Source organism: Lissotriton helveticus, chromosome 6, assembly GCF_964261635.1.
Source record: "Lissotriton helveticus chromosome 6, aLisHel1.1, whole genome shotgun sequence".
NCBI classification, from domain to species: domain Eukaryota; kingdom Metazoa; phylum Chordata; class Amphibia; order Caudata; family Salamandridae; genus Lissotriton; species Lissotriton helveticus.
The window spans coordinates 889,580,134-889,606,980 of record NC_136067.1 but is presented as its reverse complement, the minus strand read 5'-3'; the positions used below and the strand labels follow the sequence as shown (position 1 = coordinate 889,606,980).

Sequence of the window (26,847 nt, the reverse complement as noted above, 5' to 3'; positions counted from 1 at the left end):
CAAATTTAGACACGTTTCCAACATAGGAAGTGCTTTGGGAACGACATTAGATGTGATAACATCCGGGTCTACTCTGGCCCATTTTACAGAGTAACCATTAATTTTATCTAAGGACAGGGCTTTTTGGATTAACAATCCAGGGTTACCTGTGAGATCACGCCCTGTAGGGACTGAGATAGTGACACTATTAGAAAAATGATTACTATTAATGTCGCCGCCAGTATTAAATGTAATCAATTCCTCCTTCATGTGATAGGAAATCAAAATAAAATCAATTGTGGTATTACAACCCCTGCCATGAAAGGTGGGGGAAAATCAATTGGGGGTTCAACAAGTTCATTCGCAAACCCCAGTCCTAGGGTAAAAAGCTTTTCACTTAAAATGTTCCCAGCACTGGAGTGTGCGAAATGCGTTATGGAAGCCCCCTCCTCATCTACAACTCCACAGTTTGAGTTAGTATAATCTTTACATAAAGCAATATTGAAATCGCCACCCCAAATTAATTTAAAAGACTGAGAAGGACATTTATTCAGTTGCTCATCTAAAACCGAAAGTATCCTATTTAGGACTTTCTCAAAATCAGGTGGTGAAAGATTATTATAAAAGTTTAACAGGAAATATGTATGCCCTTGATTTACTGAGAATTTAATTAACTGATAATTCTCATCAGTAGAAATTTCTACCATTTTTTCAAATGTAAGGGTATTGGATACATAAACTGATAAGCCTCCCTTAGGTCTACCGGCAGGTGATGGACGTGCACTTGACTGAAACAATCTATACCCCTGGAGGTGAATTGCGGTTACTGACCATGTTTCCTGGCAGCATACTATGTTATGTTTTCTGATTGTTTCTAGCCAGTTCGGTTGGTCAACTTTAGAGCAGAGACCCGCAATATTCCAAAAAAGGATAGAAAGAATCAGGGTAGTAGTTAAGGTTGAAGTGACCATATTGTGTCCCTGTAATAATGGGGAGGCATCCTGTATTATAGTCCTTGGACTTTCTGTCAAAACAATAATATCTGTATCCTCTATTGGACCTTCACCAGTGGAAGAAAGACTGCCACGGCGATCCTCCAATAGGAGTACCTTTTGGGGTGATCTTAGTTTCACTGAAGGGAGCAAATCAGAATTATCCCCAAGAGTTGGAGTAAGTAATGGTCATTCAAAGTCATCTAAACCGGACAGAATGTTAAAACGATTTTGTGTGGGAATAAAAAATGGTCTTGTTATTGGATGGTAATTAAAGCTGCCCTCCTGTGTAGAGGAATTTCTCCAGAGTGAAGAATAATAATTACCTGGAGGGTTAGTATAATTATACTGATAATTAGGTATATTTCTGTGGTGTTCTTCCTGCTGTATAGGTTGAAACCTAGTGAAAGCATCCTGACATTGGAATAAAGGCCTGGGATAATCTGCTCGTGACTCCGGATGAGGCCCAACGTAGTTGGGCTCTCGATGTAATAAGGGTCTGATGATATCATCCTGATAGTAGTCCTGCGGCCTGGAATTTGAAAGGGTTATCATATTTCTGGGATAAAAATAGGTCAGGTTGCGAGGGATAATCAAATTACTGTCAGTGGGGGGAAACCAATCTAAAATGTAGCTAACTGCCTTTGTATCTCTAAAGTTAATTATAATGACATCCCCCGTGATATTCTTTTTGCTGGGCCCTAACCAAGGAAGGCGCCTAACATGTAGAATTTCACCATTCACATTAGGGGGAAGAGGGCGATTTTTTTTAAGCCAAAATATAACTTTATTTTTTAATTGATACATACATATATTAAGCATGACATTCCCCCAGTATTCCTAAGATTTCACACTCAACATCAAAAATGTCATCATAAATGCATCATCATTGACATTAAACAACTTTTAGCATCGCATAACCAGCCATAACTGTGGAATTTAATAGATATCCAGGTTTTGAGTCATAACAACGTTTCTTCATTTTAGACTTTCGAGGCTCTTGAAAACATGGTCTCTAGGTAGCCAAACACGTTTACAGCGTTTTTTCTTTCATGCCACCTGGCAAGGACATTTATAAGTGGTGCCTCGATGACAAGTACCTTATGCAGCTCTCCCTAATTTGTATCCTGCGTGGAGCAGGAAGGAGCTGAGCTAGATATAATCCACTTCATCACTAGGTGTAAAGTCGCATGTGTAAATCTGCAGCAAATCTCTTCACTGCACAGACAAGCAGTGGCGTACGTAAGGTTTAGATTGTATATGGTATATAGATGTCTTCTTGTCCCTATTTGTACCCTTGCCAAACCCACCCATGTTTCAAATGCAGTGCAGTCATTAGTGTGATTGATATTATCATCTGTCAATTCATTGATGTTGCCTTTAATGCTGTTGTTTATGATGACAGTTGTATGTTTATGACGCTCAAGTTATGGTAGCTTAGATAGCTGTTACTGCCACATGCTCATGGGTTAGGCTTTTTGGAACTTAATGATAACGGTTTTCAGGTGAAGTTTTTTTGGAGACCGTTTTTTTTTCATAAGTTTAGTCCATAATATAGTAGAGAACATCAATGTCCCTCAATAGGTTCCAGAGGTTAATGGTGTATTTTGACTCAGTACACCTGTGCACAGGACAACACCAAGTTTTATATAGCGCGAACTTGACCCGAAGATATCAAAACGCTTTACATGAGCACCAGTTGCGTTCCAGACACACGCGTTAATTTTTGCTGGGCGCGGGGAGATAAAGTGATTTACCCAGAATCACAGTATATTGAGCCGAGACTCGAACCCTGTTTCTCAGCTTCGAGGTCGACCGCTCCAGCTATAAGGTCACATCCTCTTTATTCACATAGTATAGGTTGCAGCCAACCCTTGTTTATTTAGTGCAAACATCAGTAGCTTAAAGCCGTGTCCTATATGTAATGTCGTTTTAACATGGTCTGTAGGTTCTTCCTTGTGTGCTGTACTGATGTGGCTGGGGCTTTGTGCTGTCCATAGTACACACCAGGCTTTACCTGTGCATAGAATACCATGCTCTTTATTTAATTTCGTGCAAGTATGCAGCTGCTGACATTTGGCATCCCTGTGACGGGATTGTGGGCTGGTGCACAAATGTTGCTGTCAAAGGGGTTGTGTGTATAAAAAAGTTATTTCATGCATGCCTGCTTGCTCCTGGGAATGCGTTACTATTAGCACAGGAATGGAACTTCGTTAGAACAGACCAGTTTGTTTATATAGTTTCCGCAGTTTTGTTTTTCCCCATTTTACATGCATAATTACAATATTTAATTTAAAAAAACAGGGCGTAAAGGAACGCTAAAAAAGAATACAGCTTGAAGCATCATGGAAAGTAAACGCGCACCGTTTTGCACTTTTACTGCATGAGGATACCTTTATTACCTTTAACTAGAGCATTTGTAAATTTCCCCAGTTACCACAACTTGTTTCTTACATAGAGCTACTAAGCACTGCAAATAATAAATGTCAATATGACAGAATATAGTGGTATAATTCTCCCTATCACCAGCAGGAAGGAAGGCTGTAATAACTTTGTAGGGATCTTAACGTGTAAAATGCACATCACTGGATGTTTCAGAGGCGGGCAATCTAATCTCCAAGGCGTCCTACTGGTTTATCATGCGTCATCACTACAATTTCTGATACTTTCCTGTAGGAATATTGACATATTTTCCAGCTAGTAGCACTCCTTGCAGAATCTTTTACACTGCTCCCACCCCTTTTGGGGCCCGTAAAGAGATCTTCCTGTTGCTACCCCATACCTTGTAGTTTGTGTAGTATCACCCCATAACCACGTGAACCATAGTTAATAAATAGGGGGACAGCTAGGCGTGACACCAACGACCCCCACAGCCTGTAACGCGATGCACCTGAAATAACATTTGGACATATTATTGTTGTATTAACGTATTAGCCAGCTTGGGTAGCGCGCTCACAACAGCAGAACGCCAGCGCCCAGCAGTACACGTGATGCGAAGAGCAAAAGCGCGCACACACGCTGAAATCTCAGACAGCCAAGCGAGTGCCCAGCCCCTGTCTCACATTCCCAGGAAGTGAGTAACAATAGATGCTTCGCTGGACGCAGTGCTTCGCACTGCTTACACCAGCTCGGCCTAAAAACGGGGCACAGAGCTCCAAGAATAGGGTAGTTCCCACTACCCTCCTGCTTCCCCCAGAAGCCTTAGCTGATTTTCCCAATGACACTGTCAATGTTCAGCCCCCAGCACACTCCCAATGGCCCTCCACTCCCCAAGGGAATTTCGAACTGGCAGTGGTAGCGAGCTGCAGGGAGATGTGGTAGAACACTGGGTCATCCAGGTCCATTGCCCGGGACTGCTGTCACATCAGCACGGCATAAGATTGAAGAAGCAGCCGGGATCGCTGCATCTAGAGTTGGTGCTGGTGAATTGGAGCTGGCTTTAGGCCACAAGCAGGCTTCTGACGGCGACAATGAGACTGGAACTGCTGTACGTCTGCTGAGTCAGTGAAGTTCAGATTCACACTCTTATAAACTGTTAACTGGGCCATTATTTGATCTTATAATACCTCTCTGTCTCTGAAGTAATCCTAATAATATGGATCCAATACAATTGAGTTACATTGACTTTTTAAATTCTCATAGTTTTCTATGGATGCTTTTCATATTTTCCTATCTTCTGGTGTTGATGCTTTGATGTTGATTGGGGGCTTTCATCACTGGTTATGGAGCTCCCCATTTCGCCACACAATTTTGTTGCACCATACTTCAAAAACCCAGGTTAGGAACCTAGGAGTACAGTTGGTCAAAGGATTGACAATAAAAACCACAAATATCAGCAGTGTTGAAAACATGTAATTTTCACCAAGAGCTACTATGTGAGCTAATTCCATACGTGGTGTATCCACAATGTGTGAAGACACTGGTAGTTCTGATGCTTTTCCTATTGGATTTTGGAAATGAGTTCTACCTTGGTTTGCAAAGCATCTTCTTTCCCAACAAGAGATTGTAGAATGTATAAGCCTGTTTACTGATAATACTAAAATGGATATTTATGGCTACCCTCGCTGCATTCTCTTTTAGTGTTTCAGTGGGTGGAGTCCAAAGTAGTTAGCATTGTGCGTCTAGTTTTCTACAGTTCGGGCACTCTTTTTCTAAAGGCAGAACTGACCCGCCCGAAGCCTACATAATCCTCGAGATCCTGCGGAGCCTACCTTTGAAAGTGCCTATATAAAAGAAAAACAAGCACATTGGGCTAATTGCTCTGGGTTATGCCGCCATGTCTTTGGAACACCTTTCTCCAACGTTTGAGAGGTCTGTGAATGAGTATGTTGCTATTCTTGAAACCCTAATCAATATTATATAGTACCTTACAGCAGCATATAGACATGACATACACTACTTCTAGTATTTGGTGCCAGGACACCTATGGGTATCCATCTGAGCTCTTTTCAAATCTCTTAGCTCAAAAATATAACATGACCGATAAGACAGATGATACAGTTTAGCTTTAAAAGCTGCCTGGATCTTTCAGAGAAAAGACAATGCTGAGCAGAATTTGCATATGTGAACATATTCCTTTGTCTAACCTTGCATTTACCAATGTTAGAATGGGATCAGTGCTTCAAACCTGTGCTTAGTTAAACCAAAGGAATGGAATCATCACAGTACACAGTCACTGTTAGACTTTATATCCTTGGCGAGGTATTTCCCTAAACATTTTGCCTTCATCTCTTCTTTTTTATGAATTTAATTTTGGTGGATTTAGGACTGTGCACTTTACCACTGCTAACCAGTGCTAAAGTGCATGTGCTCGCTCCCTAAAACAAGTTAAAATTGGCTTACACTTGGAGGAGGAGCCAAGACGGCATCCAAAATGGCAGCTTAGAAGCCCGGCTCCGCCGCTCGCCCTCTCCCTCCCTAGCATCCTGTAATTTATCCTGAGTCTGCACCATACCCCCGCACGGCGGAGGTAGCGCGATGCCCTCCCGTGCAACTCTGGGTTCGCGATCACCTTGGATGGCTGCGTGGCGTCGCCGCGAACAAAGCGGCCTGCGCCAGTCGTAAGCCCGGACCTTGAGCTGTGACGTGGCCGGGGTGGAATTGATCAACAGCGGATGCGGCCAGCGTAAAGGACCGGTTGACCCCCGCGGAGGTCGCTGTTTGTGGCTTTGTTGACGGACGCCAGCGGAGTGCGATGCTAGAGCTTGTGATCACATGGCACGCTTCTGACTGATTTTCTCTGCGTCGGAGCTCCGGAGACCAGATGTTCTTTCAGTCGCCCACATTGAATCTTGTGCTGTGCTGCCCGGGGTGATATGGCCCTCAGTGAGATCGCCTGCCGGCCGCGGTAGGCGCTGGACTATGGATCTTCCCCTGGGCATGGCGGGTGAGAGGCTGGTGAAGCTGCACTTATGAGGGTCCTACTCCACTCCGGCCCCAACATGTTCTACCGGGTGATAATGAGACTCCGGACGCCTGCTACGATGTTTACTATCCTGCCTAGGGGGTTCCCGGGAGCGAGGAGCGTTGCCACCGCTGACAGTGGAGAAAGGGAGTACACACTGAGGGATGTCTTTTTGGCTGTTAATGACTTTCATTCCTCCCTGAACTGTATATTGTTGGCCCTCCATGACTCGCTGGCGTCTATGGTTCCTGACATGGGACCTAGGAGCGCTGATGGGAATACGATGGGTCGGTCGGCTGTTACTGCTCAGTCGTTTGCCACCGTGGATTTCTTGGGGCGTGAGATCCTGGATTTCAACTACCGTGAGCCTGCCGGCTTGCTTTGCGCGACCGACTTTCCTTCTGGATTTCCGACATATGTACTCGCCATCAAACAGCATCGCCGGGCCCTTTCACTATCGGACAGTGACTATTGGCGGAGGGGATTTGCTACTGTACAGCTGCCTTTGCTGAGCGCCTGGCTGGCTCCTGAGAAGCAAATTTGGTCACCGGGATTGCCTGCCTATGGAACTGCTGGGTCGGAGTGTTCGTCTACTTTTACTCGGACTGGCCAGGGATGAGCATCGCATGATTGTTTTACCGATTCGATGCCTTTGGTGATGACGCAGAACTTGGCTCGCTGTTGTGATTGTGGGGGTGTGTAACGGACACATGATGATGGCTACCTCCCCTCTTGGGGAGCTTACACTCTCTTCTGGGAGGCGGTGGGGGGGGGGGACAGGGGGCGGGTGCAGGGGTCCTCCTCCATTTTCTTGTAACGGGGTTTTAGTGCTTGGGGCGACAGGCATGCCTGTAGGGGGGGGTGGGCCGTAGCCTTCTGCTGGTATGCAGGGTGGGGGATGGGATTTGTTTTCGTTCCTTTTTTGGTTTCTATGGCCCTTCTTTTTCTCTTTCTTCTCGTATTTCTTTTTTGTCTTTTCCATATTTCGCTTGGGTGGGGGGTCCAGTCTTGTTCTTTTTTGGGTCGGAATTTGGCGAGATGCGTTGCGTTTGTCTTATAACATCTGTTGACCCTGATGGATGGGGCATGGGGTTGGCGCGTAGCTATTGTAAACTGACATTCTGATTCACACGAATTTCAGGTAACTCTTTTCACATTGGTATAGACGGCGAATACCCTATTTTATGACTTGCTTCGAAATTGACTTTGCCTGACTGTATGTTCTCGGATCCTCCCTCCTATATTATAAAATGGAAGCCTCTCATATCCTGATATTTAGTGGCCACGCTCACATGTAACTCCTGTTCTTTCGATTTGCTATGATTTCGGCGCTGGCGATGCTGACTTGTGTTCTTTTATTCTGTATTGTTTTTTGATCCTAAATTGCGGCCGACCTGAATGGCTGTAGGCCCATGCCTGTATTGGTTTTAAGTGCTATTTCTGAGGTTTCCAAATAATAAAAAAAAAAAAAAAATTGGCTTACACTTGATTGGCGCATTTAATTTACATGTCGGTGTCTAGTATATGGCACTACCTGTACCCAGGGGCTGTACATTAAATACTACTACTGAGCCTGCAGCACTCATGCAGCCTCACTAATAGAATTTTTTATGGAAAGTAGTTCTTTGAAACATGGGTTAGGCCTACCATTGCTGCCTGTTGTGGAGTATTAAACTGCTATTTCAACCTGGCAAAATAAACCTTTTGCCAGGCCTAAACCTTCCCTCTTAATGTACATACGTCAGCCCTAAAGATGGCCCTAAACGCCTATAGAGCAGGGTGCACGATATTTAAAAAGAATGACCTAGATTAGTTTTTCATTACTGCAAGGCCTACCTCTCTTATAGGATAACATTGGGTTACCTTATTACTTTTAATAAGTGCTAACTTTGCATTGGGAGCACTTAAAGATATCATGTTTAGACTCAAATGAATTGTAATTTAAAATTCTCTTTGACTGTAAAGTCAGATTTTAAGTCACATTTCTGAAACTGTCACTTTTAGTAAGTTTTGCAATTTCTTATCCTAACCATTTGCGCCTTCTGCCATTGTCCTGGGTCACATGACTGAATGGCTCTGCTGTTGGGCTTTTTGTAGTTCTCCCAGACAGTATCAAATAAGGGAACTATGTGTGGGAATGACGGGTCATCATACCAGAATGGCTTGGGCAGAACTGCTCCAAGGGCTTGCCTCCAGCACACACAAAGAAACCAGACACTATCCTTTTATCACCCCAGGCATCTTGGAGCCCTTTCAGGGGAAGGGAAGAACTTTCCAGAGCCTGATGTGGGTGTAGCCAGAGTGTTCCTCAGCACAGAAAGACTGGCACCGGGTATAAATATTGAACCCTCAGAACAACTCTCCAGTACACTCCTGGACCTGTGGCAGACTTCAGAAGGACTGCCCTGCCACCAGAGGACTGCTCTTTTGCTTGAAGGACTGTCTTGCTGCTTGAAGGAGAATTGGACCATCTCCTAGAACCCAGGACCACCACCAGTGACTCCAGGGGCTTGTTGGCTGACCTCCTTTGTGATCTACAGGAACATAACAAGCTCCTGAAGCCTTAAACCCTGAAGCTGGCCTCTGCTGGAGGGAGTCCTAACTGCCAAAATGGTGGTGCTGGTGGTGCTGGTGGTACTTCTCCAAATCCTGGGACTTACAAAAATTATCCACAAAAACTTCTTGGAGAACTGACAGAAGACCAGGACCTACAAGCCCGACGATTCTCCCAAGGTGTGTTCCGGGTCTGCCTCCCAGCCCGGCGCCGTGCACATCTCCTATCCCACATTCTCAGCAAGTGAATAACACATACACACACACAGCCACACTCACGCAGGCACACACACACACACACGCACGCATGCATGCACACACACACACGCGCGCAGGCACACACACACACTCCTCACCGCTGCTGTTGGGGACAATCCTCCATGGAGCGCCGGGTCCTCGGCTCCCGATTGATGGGCGGGCGGGGGCGACGCGGCCAGGGGCTCCCGAGCAGGGACAGGCTGACAACTTCTAGCCTGCTAACTTTCTGCAGCTCCGGCGGGACCTGCGGTGTGCTGCGGGAACTGCGGCTGTGGTGCACGGGCGGGGCAGGATGGCGGCTGCGCAGGATTCGTAGCCCCTGCCCTTCGACCGCCTCCGGGACTCCGCCCTGCTAGCGCGCCATTGGCTGAGCGCCCCTCAGCGCTGGCTTGTTTGTGAATGTTTTGGTAGTTTGGACTGTGTCGTCAAAAGCAATGTAATTGTTGGGGTTACTGTCTGTTTCCTCGGTACCTATTGGTTTCTAGTGAGTTAGACACGAAATGATTTCTATATGTGGGCAGGACCTACAGGATGAACTATACTTTACTTACGTCAGTGTTCAAATGGGGAAAAACAAGTGCAGGTACTCACCCAAAGAAGTTGCGGAGTTTGGGCGGGGCTAGGGAGTGGGCTTGAGTGTAAGCAGTTAATGAGCTCCGGGTGGAAGGTTGGTAAATTGAATACCACCAATACTGTGTAATACTACCCTCTGTTATTTGCAGTGCTTGGGTGAAGATAAAGAGTTAATTTAATTTCACTGAAGGTGACTATGTTCACTACATTATGTAAAAGTACACATGATTATGTGTCCCATTATAAACAAACTTTAGCCAAAGGACTGCAGTGATATCTCAATATTTTGACTCTCTCCTCTCGTGCCTGACTCTTTACCTCTTCCGCAGTCTCTCGTTTCCCTTATCTGCTCCTGAGCACGTATCCACTGGTTTGTCTCGTATCTTTCGCTTATCCTGTTCCTTATTGTTTCATCATCTTCCTTCCATGCCTACCACTACTTTTTCTCACTGATATCTCCACGTTTCTCCCCTTTCCCTCCAAAGTTCTCCTTTCTCATGCCTCTGTAACCTAGATCGCTTTCCTCTGTCTCTTACTGTCCAATGCCCATATTACTACCTCCTCCTGTCGTGCTTTTTCTCCCAGCCCTGCCTTTCCATCTCCTCCGTCTCTCCTTAGCGCAGTCTGACCAGGGCCTCCTCACACAACGGGGAAGAGGCGGCATTCACCCCCAAGCTCCCTCTCTCATCCTGTCCTGCTCTCTAAAATGTAATTCACTTCACATAGAGCAGTGTGCAGACCTTTATTTCAAAAAGCTAAATGCTAGCTGCAGGAAGAGACAGGCTTGGAGTAACTAAGGGCCCACTGGCAAGTTTTATTCCATTGGCAATTCTCACCCGTACCTTCCAAGCCCCAAGCATCTGCTCACTTCCTCTGGTTCCGCCGTGTTCTTTCTAGATGTTTCGCTTCTTTCTTTTAAAAGATTCATGTTCATTAAATGTTTTAAAAGCATCTCCCGCACCACTGACTACCGTATTATACTGTGAGAGTTCGCCATGATAATGGAGACTGGGCGCCCAGTAGCCACCGACCACCAGTCATCTCCACTACTCTGCCTTCTCCTGACAGGCTCCTACACTTCCTTACCTTTCTAGTTTGTTATCTGCAGAGTGCTGACACTATCACTACTTTTTCCTTCTTTGCACCAGATAATTGTTCAGCGCTGGAACTGATTTCTGTTGTCTCCAGGATGAAAGGACAAACATTGTTACATTACTGTCATTGTCTCTTAGTTTTTTGAAAATATGGCAAACTGAGCTTACTTTCATGAAGGAAACGGAATGCATTTTTCTACATTTGTTCTTAATGGTGCTAAGTGGAATTTTAAACTTTTCTGTGTGCTGGTTTTGCTATGTTATGGCTATAAGGTGAAGCATTTAATACAATGGATGAATAATGCTAAATAGGCGTACCATCTGTCCACGTAGCTAACACTTTTTTGCCTCCATCCTCTGATTCTGTTGGCTGCTTCATTAGCTACACAATGCTTCTGATCGGTTTATATGTGTATTTGATGCTGTAAAGAAACAATAGCTCTTGGAGCTGTATCACCTCTACATATAAATGCAATTTAGAGTCAGTCAATACTGTTAGACTAAATTGTGAGCTCCTTATTAGCTTGGTAATTTGCTATTTTGTGCTATTTTAATATTTTTTGTGACATTCACAGTGTGAAAGGACGACTTTCTAAAATGCCTCAGATTACCATATAACCTCATATCACCAAGGATGAAATGCTTCAGTCCTGATTTTCTCATATAGAAATCATTGTTTTCACGTTAGAGCACGAGAAGTGAACTAGAACTACAGCCCCCAAAATGCACAGTAAAATCCAGGACTAAAGCACTGCGTTCTTGGTGACATGTAGTTTCCTGGTGATCTTCTCATGCTGCCCCTACAGCATGCCACTTCGCTCTCTAAGCTGATGTTCACATTAGCTGTTCACAACTCAGGAACGCGCCCTTTTCCTGCTTTCAAGTAAGGACAGACTCGTGTGAGAGACTGTGTGAAAACTAAGCAAAGACCCTCGAAGAGCATCTGCGCTCGCTGCTGACAAATGAGTGGACACACTACTTTAGTACACTGCGCCCTCACACTACTTTAGGCCACACACACTGCGCCCACACACTACTTTAGGCCACACACACTGCGCCCACACACACTGCGCCCACACACTACTTTAGGCCACGCACACTGCGCCCACACACTACTTTAGGCCACGCACACTGCACCCACACACGACTTTAGGCCACGCACACTGTGCCCACACACTACTTTAGGCCACGCACACTGCGCCCACACACTACTTTAGGCCACGCACACTGCGCCCACATACTACTTTAGGCCACACACTGCGCCCACACACTACTTTAGGCCACACACACTGCACCCACACACTACTTTAGGCCACACACACTGCGCCCACACACTACTTTAGGCCACACACACTGCGCCCACACACTACTGTAGGCCACGCACACTGCACCCACACACTACTGTAGGCCACGCACACTGCACCCACACACTACTTTAGGCCACGCACACTGCGCCCACACACTACTTTAGGCCACACACACTGCGCCCACACACTACTTTAGGCCACACACACTGTGCCCACACACACTCGACCCACACACTACTTTAGGCCACACACACTGCGCCCACACACTACTTTAGGTCACACACACACTGCGCCCATACTCTACTTTAGGCCACACACTCTGCACCCTCACACACTCTGCACCCTCACATACTCTGCACCCTCAATGCAACATACACTCCAAATACCACTCAGTGCCACATAATTACCCGCCACATAATTACACTGCACTCAATGCAACATACACTCCAAATACCACTCAGTGCCACATAATTACACGCCACATAATTACACTCTACTGAATACAACAAACACTCCAGACAATACCACTCAGTGCCACATAATAATATGCTACATAATTACACTGCGCTCAACGCAACATACACTCCAAATACCACTCAGTGCCACATAATTACACGCCACATAATTACACTGCACTCAATGCAACATACACTCCAAATACCGCTCAGTGCCACATAATTACATGCCACATAATTACACTGCACTCAACGCAACATTCACTCCAAATACCACTCAGTGCCACATAATTACACGCCACATAATTACATTGCACTCAATGCAACATACACTCCAAATACCACTCAGTGCCACATAATCACACACCACATAATTACACTGCACTCAATGCAACATTCACTCCAAATATCACTAAGTGCAACACAATTACACGCCACATAATTACACTGCACTCAATGCAACATACACTCCAAATACCACTTAGTGCCACATAATTATATGCTACATATTTACACTGCACTCAATGCAACATACACTCCAAATACCACTCAGTGCCACATAATTACATACCACATAATTACTCTATCCATCTATCTATCGCCCTCACTCTATCGCCCTCACTCTATCTATACCCTCACTCTATCAATCTATCTATCGCCCCTCACTATCAATCTATCTTATCTATCGCCCTCACTCTATCGCCCTCTATCTATCAATCTATCGCACTCACTCTATCGCACTCACTCTATCTATCGCCATCACTCTATCTATCTATCGCCCTCACTCTATCTGTCTATCGCCCTCACTCTATCTATCGCCCTCACTCTATCTATCGCCCTCCCTCTATCTATCGCCCTCACTCTGTCTATCGCCCTCTACCTATCGCCCGCCCTCTATTTATCGCCCTCATTCTATCTATCTATCGCATCACCTCAGCATCACTCAGGGGCACCACAGCATCACTCAGGGGCACTTCAGCATCACTTAGGGGCACCACAGCATCACTATGCGCTACCACAGCATCAATCTGTGCAACCATTCAACAACAACTGGTTTAAATATGTTCTATCAATGTTTCAAGCTTTATTACAAATGTCACAAAAAGATGTTAATATTTCACTTCTGTTCTTAGATTTTCGTCACAATAAAATACACTGAACATAATCTTCACAAAAGTTATTTACAAAAGTTTACGTTATTTCCATTATAAATTACAATAACTTTTATTTAAGTATTAATTATTTAAAAAAATTAAAAGCCATTGTTATTTGTAATATCAATACATCTAAGTCTCGTAAATACAACACATATTGCATTAAAAATGCTATAGGTGTCACATTTGCCAAAAATATAACTATTGGCATTGTAAATGACAAAGCAATTAATTTAGCTATTTTCAAAACCAACCCATAAATAAAAAAATTGTCATTTACAATACCAATAGCTCAAACTTTCCTAATGCGAGACCTATTGCATTACAAATGCTTGTTTTAAATCTGTTTAAATGTTACAGCATTATTTATATGTAGTTAGGCAGATGCATCTTTTTTTACATTTCTAGGTTTGGCACAAGATGTGACCTTAGTTCTAATTTATATTTTGCTTTGGAGTATCCACATTATAAGTGTGCTGCAGGACACATCCAGAAGTCAAGAAACCCTTCCTATAAAAAGCTTCCCCATTATGAGATGTCACTAGTGCTTAACCTCCAAGTATCTTGTGCGTTTTTTTGTCAGAAATAGGTTTTGCAGACGAAACTGTGAAACTTATTCAAAAAGGTGTTTGCAGAATAAATTCCCTGAAATCGTGCTTCGTTGAGTTGTGGGGTTATCAACAGTACACATTTAAGCCTGAGAAACTTACATTTTGCACACCTCTAAATGTAACCTTTATTGTGATTGAAACTGGTTTATTTATGCTTTGAAAATAACATTATTTAGAGCATCACTTCTTTTTTTGTTTTTTACAAATACCTAGAAGAAAATATGTAATTTAGAGTTCGCGTAATCTTTTTTCCTGACTAAAGCTAAGGCAGTTAGGTGTATTCAAGTTGTTTGCCTTATTATATTGGTTCACCACTGCAAGCTGCTGTGATTCGTTAAGGATACCATGGTAAACCTGTTCTTGCCTGCAAATCATGTCATTTTGAAAATTGCCTTGATTAAGATTATTTCATTATGAGACGTTAAAAAGTAACACCTCTGAATATCAGTGCTGTTATGTGCAGGCTAGGTTCAATTTGGTTCTCCTCTGACCGCCCTGAGGAAGGTCCTTTTGTCAGCGTGAAACACACCATTTTGGTGGGGAGATGATCTTGACCTGTTATTTGATGCAATTGTCAGCAAGGAGCTTGATGGAAAATATAAACAAAATTGTACTGTACTGATTCATCTGGCAGTGTTGTGCAGTCATTAAACAATGCTGTAATTGCTGGATGTGTCTCATATGCTGCTCTCGCCGTCTGCAGCAGCAAGACTGAGAAATTGTTAAACATTTTAGGAGGCAGCAGTTGAAGAAGGTTTGAGTTTTAAATACTTAATGTACTCTAGTGAGTTTCACTGGTCCTGTGTTTAAAAAAAATAATATCCCTCATTAACAAACGCTAGTTCTTGATGTGCAAGTATTACAAACTAGGTTTTCTGTATTTGTTTGTCAACAGGCTGCTGTCAAACGCAACTCGGCTGACGACAACTAGGAACGCAGTGTGGGCTCTTTCGAATCTGTGCAGAGGCAAGAACCCCCCTCCAGATTTTAGCAAGGTATGTCTAGAATCACATCCTCCTCCTCCTTATAACCAAGGATGTGCCTTACATCGACATAACTAGCAGTCTTCTATTGAGTTAATCATTTTTTCAAGTCATTGGATTGCACATTTTAATTGTTCAAATAATTTGCCCATTTCTGATTACATTATTTTGAAATATAGTGGAAAACTCAAGCTTCATGTTATTTTAATGTTAAGAGTGCAAAGTGAAATAGCATTTTTAATTGAACAGTTTAGTATTCATTTACTGCTTTAACAGACGTAAATCCGGATCTGCTGATTTAGGGTAAGGTTCATGAATGGAGTTGAGAGCATTCCGTAGACCCTTGCAGACAAAGATCATTTAAAAAGGAAATAGTTTAATGATGCTCCATAGATAGACATTGCAGCCTGAGTGGGCCCATTAAAACAAAATGAATAAGACTTGGTGGAAGCTGAGCTGGCCACTGAAGTATAACTGGACAGTTGAAAGCGAATGCACTGGCTATTAAGGCGTCAAAAGACTGACACCATATGATTTGTTCCTCATCGTGAGAGGTTTTAAGCAAGGAAGTTGGGTCTTTGATTTAGCATAAGGATGTGAAAGAAAAAAAATTCATGAACATGAAGCAACACCCACAATGTTCAAACCTGTCACAGGGTGCCCATTCATGAGCCGTAGGCCTCTGGAAACCCAGTACCAAAAGCTCTAGTGATCATGGAAGAGGCAGTTTTTAAAGATGTTAAAGAAAACCACAATAAAAGAGGTCTCCGTTCAATGACCTGGGATTGTTGCAGATTGTCTCTTGTTTCCAGTAGTTTGACCAAGAATGCCTTTTTGCAAGAGGGTTGTAGTTTTATTTGTTCTTGCATATTGTGTATTGCATATTGTTTATAGACTTTGTAAGAAGGTTTGAGCTCCTGAGGGAAAATTATATTTGTGAGTGAGCTGTTGATAATGATCCTGATAATGAATCCATGTAATTAGAAAGAAGAATGTCATTAAAGATTCCGTGGTGGACCAGGATCACTCGGGTAGCCTGACATGCAGAACTGTGTTGCAAGTTATCCACATTTCGCTGCTCAGAGCATTGACAGAGAGAGAAGGTGTCACTAATCTTGGACAGGTGTCAAGGTACCTTGATACGATCAGTTAAAGGAAGACGTGGTACTGTGGCTTCTAGAAAGAAGTCCAAATCCTATATTTTAATACAAAATCTGATGCTGAGTGGTCAGTGCCCATGATGGAAGCACTATATATACTTCGCTGTTAAAAGCAGTGCCCTTTTCTTCATTAATCCATTCCACTTAAGACAAACACCATTCCTGGAGCTGATTTATGGTTTTAATCCGGTTAGGTGTAATCATTGTAGTTCCTCTGGTAGTGCATATTCCATGAGAGATATAAGTGAATTAAAAGCCAGTGGCAGAAATAGGCCTGTTCACAATATTTTGTATAGTCTGCAGATCATGCGATAAAATGAAAATCAGCTCTGCCTCTAGGCCAGAAGAATACGTTTTGATTTGTTGTATGTCTTAGCACTATTATTAGTTGCAGCTTTATATATCATGGGGTGGACGTATCGTACCACGTGGAATAGCCACTCCAAGGACATCATTATCGTTCTGAGTTCATTAGATTATTGTGGTCCATGAATATGGTTTGGAGGCACTTGGTAGTTGTATATCTAAAGATATTGATTTATGTGAGTATGCATAATGTATGGTATTCTAGAATGATGACTGTGATGGAGTTTACCTATGCATGTCATGTCACCAACATTTTGCAACAGTAGGTCTTCATTATCTTTCCATTACTTGCTTATGGAAAGAGTTATCTGGTGCATGCCGGACATCTTTGTGCTTTCATTGGTGTAGGCACTTGTTGAAATATCTGGGTTGCATGTAGAATATGTGTGCTCTGATCCTTTAAAACATTCAGTTTAGTCATTTTGATGAAGAGTCAAAAGATGAACAGCAGCTTTCAGCCAAGAGATGCAGTTTTAAGTTCATTTTTACCGGTAAGGTAATAACGTACCACTATAGAGACCTCCTGCGAGGAGGTCGGCTTCATTTTCCCTACACAAGTGGCACAAGTAACCCCGGAGAAAAAAGACCCCGCTGATTGCAAGACTGTCCCCGAGTATGGGGGAATCTGGCTTTCAGCTGGCTCCAACTGTCTTGGTACAGAGAATGAGTGTTGTTGAGATGAGAGGTCTGAGATGAGATGTATTCAAAGACCAAACTCTCACTTGTTCTTTAAACTCCATCACACTTTAAAGTTGAGGACAGAAGCACAGCTTCTTGTCAGGGAACAGATATCCTAAGTCCTTCAATCCTTATGAAGGCTGGCAGCCATCATCCAGATTGGAGACTATTTCCTGAGCAGCAGGCCCTGTCAGCCTGCTGTTTACAGAATCTTCTGAAACTACAGTCTTCATGCCTAGGAGTGATGCCTCATTCCAAGCTCCACCTTTGTTTACTGCAAAGGCATCTGGAAGAGCATGGGGAGAACTACTGGATGAGCCCCAGTTCCAGTCGCTTCTGTTTCCTACTTTCCAGGAATGGTTAAATGCTCCCAGCCTTTTGGTGAGATGCCCCTTCTTCCTGTCCCATCCATAATCTCTTATCATGTATGGATCAGAGTCGCATTACATTAAGTCTCCATCATTACCTTGTTGCAAAAGTCTGATTTGCCCTTTCACATAAATGATTTGGAGCAGAATGTAATCTTTCTTGAACTGAAAGTCTTTACTCCAGTGGAGAAACCCAGCATGATGATCCAGATGAACAGTACCACACATCTGTTCTGTGTGGGGTTGCTAAGTCTATTAGTCTACTAGTGGGCTTCCAGCAATGTGTTTTAAAGCAGGACATGTTCTTGCAAGTCTCTTGCCTCGCTAGGATCGATAATACCAGATCCTACAGCCAAAGTGAACTTACACTCAACATTTGAATGGGAAATTGCCCAGAAAGGCCTCCACTCTATTTTTGAAGCTGGAAGTGACAAAGTTGTACATATATCACCTACTATCTCCATGCAAGTACTTTCCCTGCTGGATGGATTGTGAGAATTCCTGTATGCCTTTCCTCAATTTCTATCATTCTTGGGGCCTTCAGACGATCAGGGTGAGCCCAGAACACTCATAATCTGTTACAAATGTGACAAATATCCCGTCTGCCATATTAAAAGTTTCATAGGATATAATCGAATTGTAATTTGGCGGATGGGATATCCGTCACATTTGTGCCTGAGTTACCCTGTCTGCCAAGATCGTAATCAGGTCGTCAGTTATCAGACTTAGGAATAGCTTCCCCTAGATCAGATTTTCAAGCTAGCCCCATCTACTGTGTCTGTACTGCATCCACTCCCTCAGAGAAGTGGTCTCCTGCCAGTGGAAGAAGCATGCTGTTGTAAACGTCCCTACCATTACCCAACTTTTACATAAGGTTTCTGAGGCTCTAACTTTTGTAAGATAGGTGTGTAAACGGGAAGGCTATTGTATATGTATTTTCTCACAGAACTTGGAGGCCAGACCCTAATCTCGAGTTTAGGATAGCAACCCAAACATCTGCTCAGTGGATCAGGTTATGTTTTTCTTCATCACCTTGCTGAGACAGAGTGCTGGTGGCCACCTGCAATACTTAACTTGGACCCATTGCAGCCTACTAGAGTATGATTGGGGGGGACCATTTTTATGGCAAATAAGGCCATCAAAAATACTTATGGCTTCACTAATTCATCTGTTCCCTCTGACTCTGCAAGTTGAAGCTGAGCCTGATTAATGACGAGGGGGCACATGCATCAACCTATTTAGGAAGTGCAAACGGTGCGAATCGGTAAATTCGGCCGTTTGCACTTCCTAAATACGTTTTTGGGATGCATCAAACACTTTTTCAGAATTCGCATTTTTTTGCATTTCTTAAAAATGCGAATGCATTTAAGGAATCGCATTTGTGCGATTCCTTAAATGCAATGCATCATTTAAAAAAAAAATGCGAATTATGAAATAGGAAGTGCAAATTAACATGAGGTTGACCCTCTTGTTAATTTGCGAAAATCTGTCAAAAAGCTAAAAAATGCATTTTTTAAACTGTCATGTTACAGACACACATGTCCTTAGTACATGTGTGTGTGAAACATGCACTTTCAAATGCATTTCAGGGGTGCAGGGGGGGTCCTTTGGACCCCCCCCCCTGCACCCTTGGAATGCATCAACAAATTGCGAATTTGTAAATGCCTTCCCATTGACTCCTATGGGCCTTTTGGCCCATAGGAATCAATGGGATTTGCGAAAATGCACTTAGGAATTCGGTATTTATTTGCGATTCGGTAAAAATTGCGATTTTTACCGAATCACAAATAAATACCGAAAAAAATGATGCATAGCATTTTGCAATTCTTAATTTGCGATTCAGTAATTTTCGCAAATTTAGAAATGCTAAATGTATGAATGATGCATGTGCCCCTTTTGAACCATTAGCATCAGTGAAGTAAGAAGTCTCCCAGGTGAGACTTATTTCTTGATGTCCATAACATCACAGGTGACAATCAGCGCTCTAAGCATCTACCTTACCTTACATTACATAACGTCTTCCACATGCATGAGCAATCTTCAACCCTTGCACTTCAGAGCCCTTTGCATTATTCTTTGGGGATGTGATGGTCTTGAAGCCTCACCCACCTTTTGTTCCAATGGTGATGTCTGAATTCCATCTGAACAAGGAGATTGTTTTTCTGATTTTTTTTCAGCTGAGAGGACACTGCTCAGTAAGGACATCAGGCACATCTTACACTTTCATGTTGGTAGCGCAAGGATTCAAGGTTCAGACACTTTCTTCTGAAAGACAGATAAAAGTGTTAGCATTGACATACATTAGGCTGTAAAACTGATAGAGGTAGGTATACAGAAAAGGTGGAGGATGGGCCTGTGGATGCTGGAGCATGGATTAGCAGCAGGACACAGGAGATGCACAGGTCAAGGAGGAGTCAGTGCGAGAAAGTTTACAAGGCTATGTAGCTATAGTCAGCACTAGACAGCTTGCCGAGCAGCTTCCAGTGCGTTGTAAAGATCCCTTGGGTTCACACCTGACTTACTTTGTGTCTTAGGTTTGTTTTGTTAAGTCGCTGAGTTCCCCTCACGTTTAGAGCTTTGTATTACTTGCTTGCATCTAGTTATTGCTCTTACCGTTTTGGGCAGTAGTGATCAGTTATGCTTCTCTTGTGTTTGAAGGTTGTGTCCCGGTCACCCGTGAACATGAGACTCTGAACCCAGTCCTGATCTCACTGTTTTTTTCCCTATATCATCTCTTCCACACTGGTTATGCTTTTGGGACTTGTTGCAGACTCACTGGGTATAATAGGGAGGAGGTTAGAGACTGATGTCACAAAGTTGGGGTGCAACCCAATTTCTGATCACTAGACCAGTGACCTACATTCCACTGAACCGTTGTTTTTGAATTTTAAGGTAATAATGCTAACTTAGCAGCTGCTAAAACCACAATTGAAGGATGAAAAACATCATGTATTGTTAATTACCTCACACTAAATGTCCAGCGTCCAACTAGGCAAGGGCACTCTACTCCAGGGATAAAACTGTTGGTGGCATTCTCCAAGCATGCACCTGTCTAGCAAGAATGTTGGATGGCTACAAGGGCTACTTTGCACACTATGCTCTCACGGGTTTGTCGTGAACCCCAACTTTTCTGGCCATTACTAGTAGACTTGCTGAGCCTGATAGGCTTTTGCCTCCTTTCTGAAGAAAAGGAAAGCTGTCCGGTGCCTCCCAGCCCTCCCCACTAAGTTATGGTAATATGAGTATGAATGTTAGGTGTTATACATTACCTGTCAGAGTACTTCTCATTAACAGGTATTTTGCCAGAGCCTCCACCCAAACTGTACCCTCAAAATCGGTAAATGCACACAGTATTGATATTTTATAGGGTACTATGATTTATTATATTCTGCTCTTCTACATGTGAAGTAAGCAATAATGATCACGAAAATGATAAACAATTCAGCATATAATATATATGTATTAAACCAATAGTCAAATTTGCTCCAATCATGTTTATCACACTTCCCTATCCTATTAGTCTAAAATTTGCACTCTAGTGACTAGATTGTTATGAATGCTAGTTAAATTATTATTTTCTACTGCCTGTATGAACTTCATATTTCAGCATCCCTCCTGCAACCGGTTTGTCCAAGTAACCCACCACCTTTGGTCAGAACCATAATACCTTAAATGTACATTGTATTGTAATTGCATTTATATAGCGCTTACTACCTCTGACGAGGTGTTGAACCACTTTTTCGGCTAATTGTATGCTACTCCAGAAGCCATAGAGGATTAGTGGTGAATTAGAATAGTGAAATATGAAGGTAATTTGAGTGGTGGATATGTTAGTCAGCTATTTAGATTGAGAAGAATAGTGGAGGGATAGAAGAGGGAAAATGGTTTGCATTTATATAGTGCTTGCTACTCCTGATGACGTGTTTAAGCACTTTTTTGGCGAGTAGCACGCTACTCTGGAACCCATAAAGGATTAGTGGTGCATTAGTTTAGTGAAATATGAAAGTAATTCTGAGTGGTGGATATGTTAGTCAGTTCTTTGGATCGAGAAGGATAGTAGAGTGATGGAAAGAGTTATCTGGTGCAAGAGGACATGTTTGCTCAGCAGTACCAGGTGTAAAAGAGTATTATAAGCTTTGCAGAGATTAGCTTTAACACAAACTTAAATCAAGGACTGTGATGCATTCTGACGAAAGTGATACAATATGGCAGCAGAAAAAAACTACCAATACAACCTGAAACACATCTTAACAAGTATGCAGACACGAAACAAGGATTCCATGTGGTACTAAAATAGCACTAGTTGGCTGCATTAAGCAATGTTTTAATTAAACACTATTCAATGCCTATAGGCAGATTATTTACTCTCACACATATACTCCACCACTCACTACATATACAAACTGCCGATGTATCAACCATAATAAACTTGGACTGATATATCAACCAGGCTACATTTTTATTTGACACAAACATAAAAAGATAACTTGTTATCAGAGGAGTCCTACAATCCAACCACAACATTCGTTCACTGACCAGAATCACCATGTCTTATCAACAAACTGTCCATGCACGAAGTGACTTAGCTAAAAAGCTATAATTTTGGAAAAACATTTTCCAAACGTTTGTGTCTTGGCATTGCGAGGTCACAGCAGCAAGTGCAATCTTCTAGATTTAACATTTTCTTTGGGTAAGATTTTGAGATTTCACATTTGCCTCAGCCAGTCATACTGTCTGCCATACATTTGCACTGGCCCTTAGTCCTCACATGTTTATAGTCAGAAAGCTGGTCCTCTGATATGATGCAGGGACAAGTTTTGGGATAATTATTCTTAACAGGGTTCAGACCACTCCCTCCCCCAGAACCCAGAGCAGGAACTGGAATACGTTTACAATTGCAGAGATGGAAGGATGCCTCAAAATCAGCTGTCTATGGAGTGAGGCGTTCCCTTTCGTCCTTTCCTTCCACCTAACACAGTGACCGTATGAGCGCTCAGCAAGATGTGGAGGGTCAACAACATGCCTCTCCACTTCTGAATGATTTAAAGTCTGGAGCAGAAGAAAAGATGCTGAGCCCATGGAACCAAACAGGCTTTGGAAACAACTATGACACTTTAGAGAATCTTAAAACATTGTATTTGCTAGCCTGGAAACGTCTAGTACAAGCAATAGCAGGGCTCTTTGCCCGTTTTATTGACATGCGTCCGGCATTTGAAACAATAGACTGTAATGTGCCAGGGGCGGCTCTAGGGTCATGGTGGCCCTGGGCAGGGAGTGTAGGTAGGGGCTCCTGGAAGAGGGGGTCCGGGCGAGGCGGAGCGCGGAGGCCAGTAAAGAGGGGGGGGTCAGGGTGTTTAGAAGTGGAACAGAGCCAGAGGCCGCCAAATCCCTGCCAGGGGCCACCACGCAAATATGTATCCATCCTCAGAGGATTATTTTATTAAGGATATATATTGGTGTGGTGGCCCCTGGGGTTTGGTGGCCCTGTGCAGGTGCACAGCTTGCACATGCCTAAGGCCGGCCCTGAATGTGCAATGGCCTAAATTAAAAGGGTGGGTAGCAGACCTCAGCCTCTTGAAGGCCATTCACATATATTATACAGTTTCACGAGTCAAGATGAATATGGACGATGTAAGTCACTTTCTAAAAGGTTTGTGACTACTAGGGGCCTTAAGCAGAGCTGCGTTTTATCCCCAATGCTTTTTAATCTCTATGTGGCCGACATTACAACATTTCTGGGTTATCAAAGAGCCTGCACCCTAAGGTTGGATGTCTCGACAAACACCAACGACACCCTCAGCACCGCCGAACACCTGCAGTTCCAGATGCACACTGACCCCAACACCACCCTCAGAGGAACCCTCATCTACAGACCCTCTGGACCCCGACCACAGTTCAGCGACTCCATCGCCACCTTCATCAGCACACACGCCCTCGCCTCCATGGACTACATCCTGCTCGGGGACCTGAACTTCCACCTCGAGAACAACGAAACCAACTCCACCACCCTGATCGACAACCTAGCCAAACTCGGACTCAGGCAACTCGTCACAACACCCACCCACTCCGCTGGTCACACGCTTGAACCCATCTTCTCCGCAAGCCCCCACGTATCCATCAACCACAGCACCAAACTCCACTGGACCGACCATCGCTGCATCCACTTCACCTTCAAGAAACCCACTACACATCACCGCACCCAACAGATGTCTCGCCGCTGCTGGAGCAAAGTCACCGAATACCAGCTAACCACCATCCTCACCCAGAGCCCACCCGCCGACCCTACCGACCCCGACACCGCCGCCCGCAACCTCAGACAGTGGATCAACGACTGCGCCAACACCCTCGCCCCGATCAAGAAACCCTCCAACAGTCACACTAACAAGAGAGCCAGCTGGTTCACTGAAGACCTCTGGGCCTCCAAGCAAACCTGCCGAAAGCTGGAGAAGATCTGGCTCCGTGAACGAACACCGGACAGCCATGCAGCCAACAAGAACGCCACCCGCAGACACCATCACCTCATCAGATCCGCCAAAAGGGCCTCCTTCAAAGACCGCCTAGACAACAACGCGCACAACAGCAAAGAGCTCTTCAACATCGTGAAGGAACTCTCCAACCCCAGCTCCAACACCAACAACGTTCCACCCTCGCAAGACCTGTGCGACTCGCTGGCCACCTTTTTCCATCGCAAGATCGCAGACATCCACAACAGCTTTAACGCCACGACCGCCCCGACAACCACTGAGATCTCTGCCCCCACGACCACCATCCGCACCAACTGCCTGCTCTCATGGATCAACTCAATGACGACGACACCATCAAGATCATGAAAACCATCCACTCCGGATCTCCGTCAGACCCATGCCCATCAGACCCATGCTCACACCACATCTTCAACAAAGCCAGCACAGCCATCGCATCCCATCTCCAGAAAGTCATCAACACCTCCTTCGAGACAGCAACCTTCCCAGAGAGCTGGAAGCACACAGAGATCAATGCCTGACTCAAGAAACCCAAGGCGGACCCCAAGGACCTCAAGAACATCCGGCCCATCTCCCTGCTCCCGTTCCCGGAAAAGGTCATCGAGAAGACCGCCAATGAACAACTGACCCGCTACCTCGAGGAGAACAACATCCTGGACCCTTGCCAGTCCGGGTTCCTCCGCAACCACAGCACCAAGACTGCCCTTATCACCGCCACCGATGACATCAAGTCCCTGCTGGACAACGGAGAAATGGCGGCCCTCATCCTCCTGGACCTATCAGCCACCTTCAACACGGTCTGCCACCACACACTACGAATATGCCTCCACAATGCCGGGATCCAAGAGAAGGGCCTGGACTGGACCACCTCCTTCCTCTCTGGCAGAACACAGAGCATCCGCCTTCCCCCCTTCGGCTCCGAAGCCACCGAGATCATCTGCGGCGTACCCCAGGGCTTATCCCTCAGCCCAACTCTGTTTAACATCTACATAGCACCACTCGCCCACGTCGCCTGTTGGCACGACCTCCATTTCATCTCCTATGCCGATGACACCCAGCTGATCCTCTTCCTCACCAAGGACCCCCACACCGCCAAAACTCTCGAAGGAATGAAGGCCGTCGCTGAATGGATGAGGAACAGCCGACTGAAGCTGAACTCGGACAAGACGACGGTCCTCATCCTCGGATCCACCCCTTCAGCTTGGGCCTATTCCTGGTGGCCGACCGCACTGGGAACCGCCCCAACACCCACCGACCACGCACGCAACCTAAGGGTCATCTTCGACTCCACCCTCTCAATGACTAAACAGGTCAACGCCGTCTCCTCCTCCTGCTTCAACACCCTCCGCATTCTCCGCAGGATCTACAAGTGGATCCCCACTGAAACGAGAAGAACGTTCACCCAGGCCCTCATCAGCAGCAGGTTGGACTGCGGAAACACCCTCTACTCAGGAGCCTCGGCCAAACTCCTGAGATGGCTCCAATGCATCCAGAACACCTCTGTGCGCCTGATCCTCGACATCTCTCGTTGCAGCTACATCACACCCCACCTGACAGACCTTCACTTGCTCTCGGTCAACAAGAGGATAACCTTCAAGCTCCTCACCCACGTACACAAGGCACTCCACAACGCCGGACCAACGTACCTCAACAGACGACTCAGTTTCTACATCCCCAACCGCCAGCTCCGCTCTGCCGACCTCGCCCTCGCCACAGTTCTCCGCTTCCGAAGAGTGACCTCCGGTGGCAGATCATTCTCCCACCTCGCCGCCAAGACCTAGAACACCCTCCACCTACGGCAGACCCAAGACCTGCTGACCTTCAGAAAACTCCTCAAGACCTGGCTTTTCGAGCAGTAGCAGCATTCCCCACCCCAGCGCATTGAGATCCTCACGGGTGAGTAGTGCGCTTTACAAATGATATGATTGATTGATTGATTGAGAAGGACACCCTGTTGCACCCCTGAAATTGTGATGTGCACCCAAGTTGCTCACACCCATGGCCCAAGGGCATGTGTGTGTGTGCAACATAAAACTTGAAAAATGCACTTTAATGCATTTTTCAACGTTTTTGCAAATTACCGACCAGTTTAATTGCTCAGTAAATCGCTATTTAGAAGTGGTTCTTGCATTGCAGTTATGGAATCGCAAATTACGATTCCTTAAATGCCATCGCAATTTAGGAAATCGCAAAAAATTGTGATTATCTAAATGCGCGTCCCCAACAATTTTATGCATCACAGAAGGCCTATTTTGCGATTGCAGAAGGGCGATTTTTGAGAATCGCACCGTTTGCGCTCGCAAAAACGTTTGATGCATGTGCCCCTACGTCCCTAAAGTCAACAGGACTGAAACATCTGCTGTCTCTACTAAAAGTCTACGATTTGGAAAATAAACTCCAAGTTAATTATTTAAAAAACCTATGTGGTTA

The 26,847-nt window shown here is 44.5% G+C and overlaps 2 protein-coding genes across 13 annotated transcripts in view; one reads left to right on the top strand and one right to left on the bottom strand.

Annotated features, from left to right (window-relative positions):
- Positions 1–26,847, top strand: part of KPNA5 (karyopherin subunit alpha 5) — a 418,555-nt gene that overhangs the window by 163,528 nt on the left and 228,180 nt on the right. For all 10 annotated transcript variants that reach the window (XM_078648496.1, XM_078648499.1, XM_078648491.1 and 7 more), the window contains one exon: positions 15,276–15,375. In XM_078648496.1, coding sequence (XP_078504622.1) covers positions 15,276–15,375 — 100 coding nt within the window. The remainder of the gene's footprint in view (positions 1–15,275; positions 15,376–26,847) is intronic.
- LOC144763165 (uncharacterized) overlaps positions 1–26,847 on the bottom strand; it is a 233,432-nt gene that overhangs the window by 93,149 nt on the left and 113,436 nt on the right. For all 3 annotated transcript variants that reach the window (XR_013596169.1, XR_013596170.1, XM_078648502.1), the window contains one exon: positions 20,045–20,200. Coding sequence is in view for 1 of the 3 variants with exons in the window: in XM_078648502.1 (XP_078504628.1) it covers positions 20,187–20,200 (14 nt within the window). In the remaining 2 variants the exon portion in view is untranslated. The remainder of the gene's footprint in view (positions 1–20,044; positions 20,201–26,847) is intronic.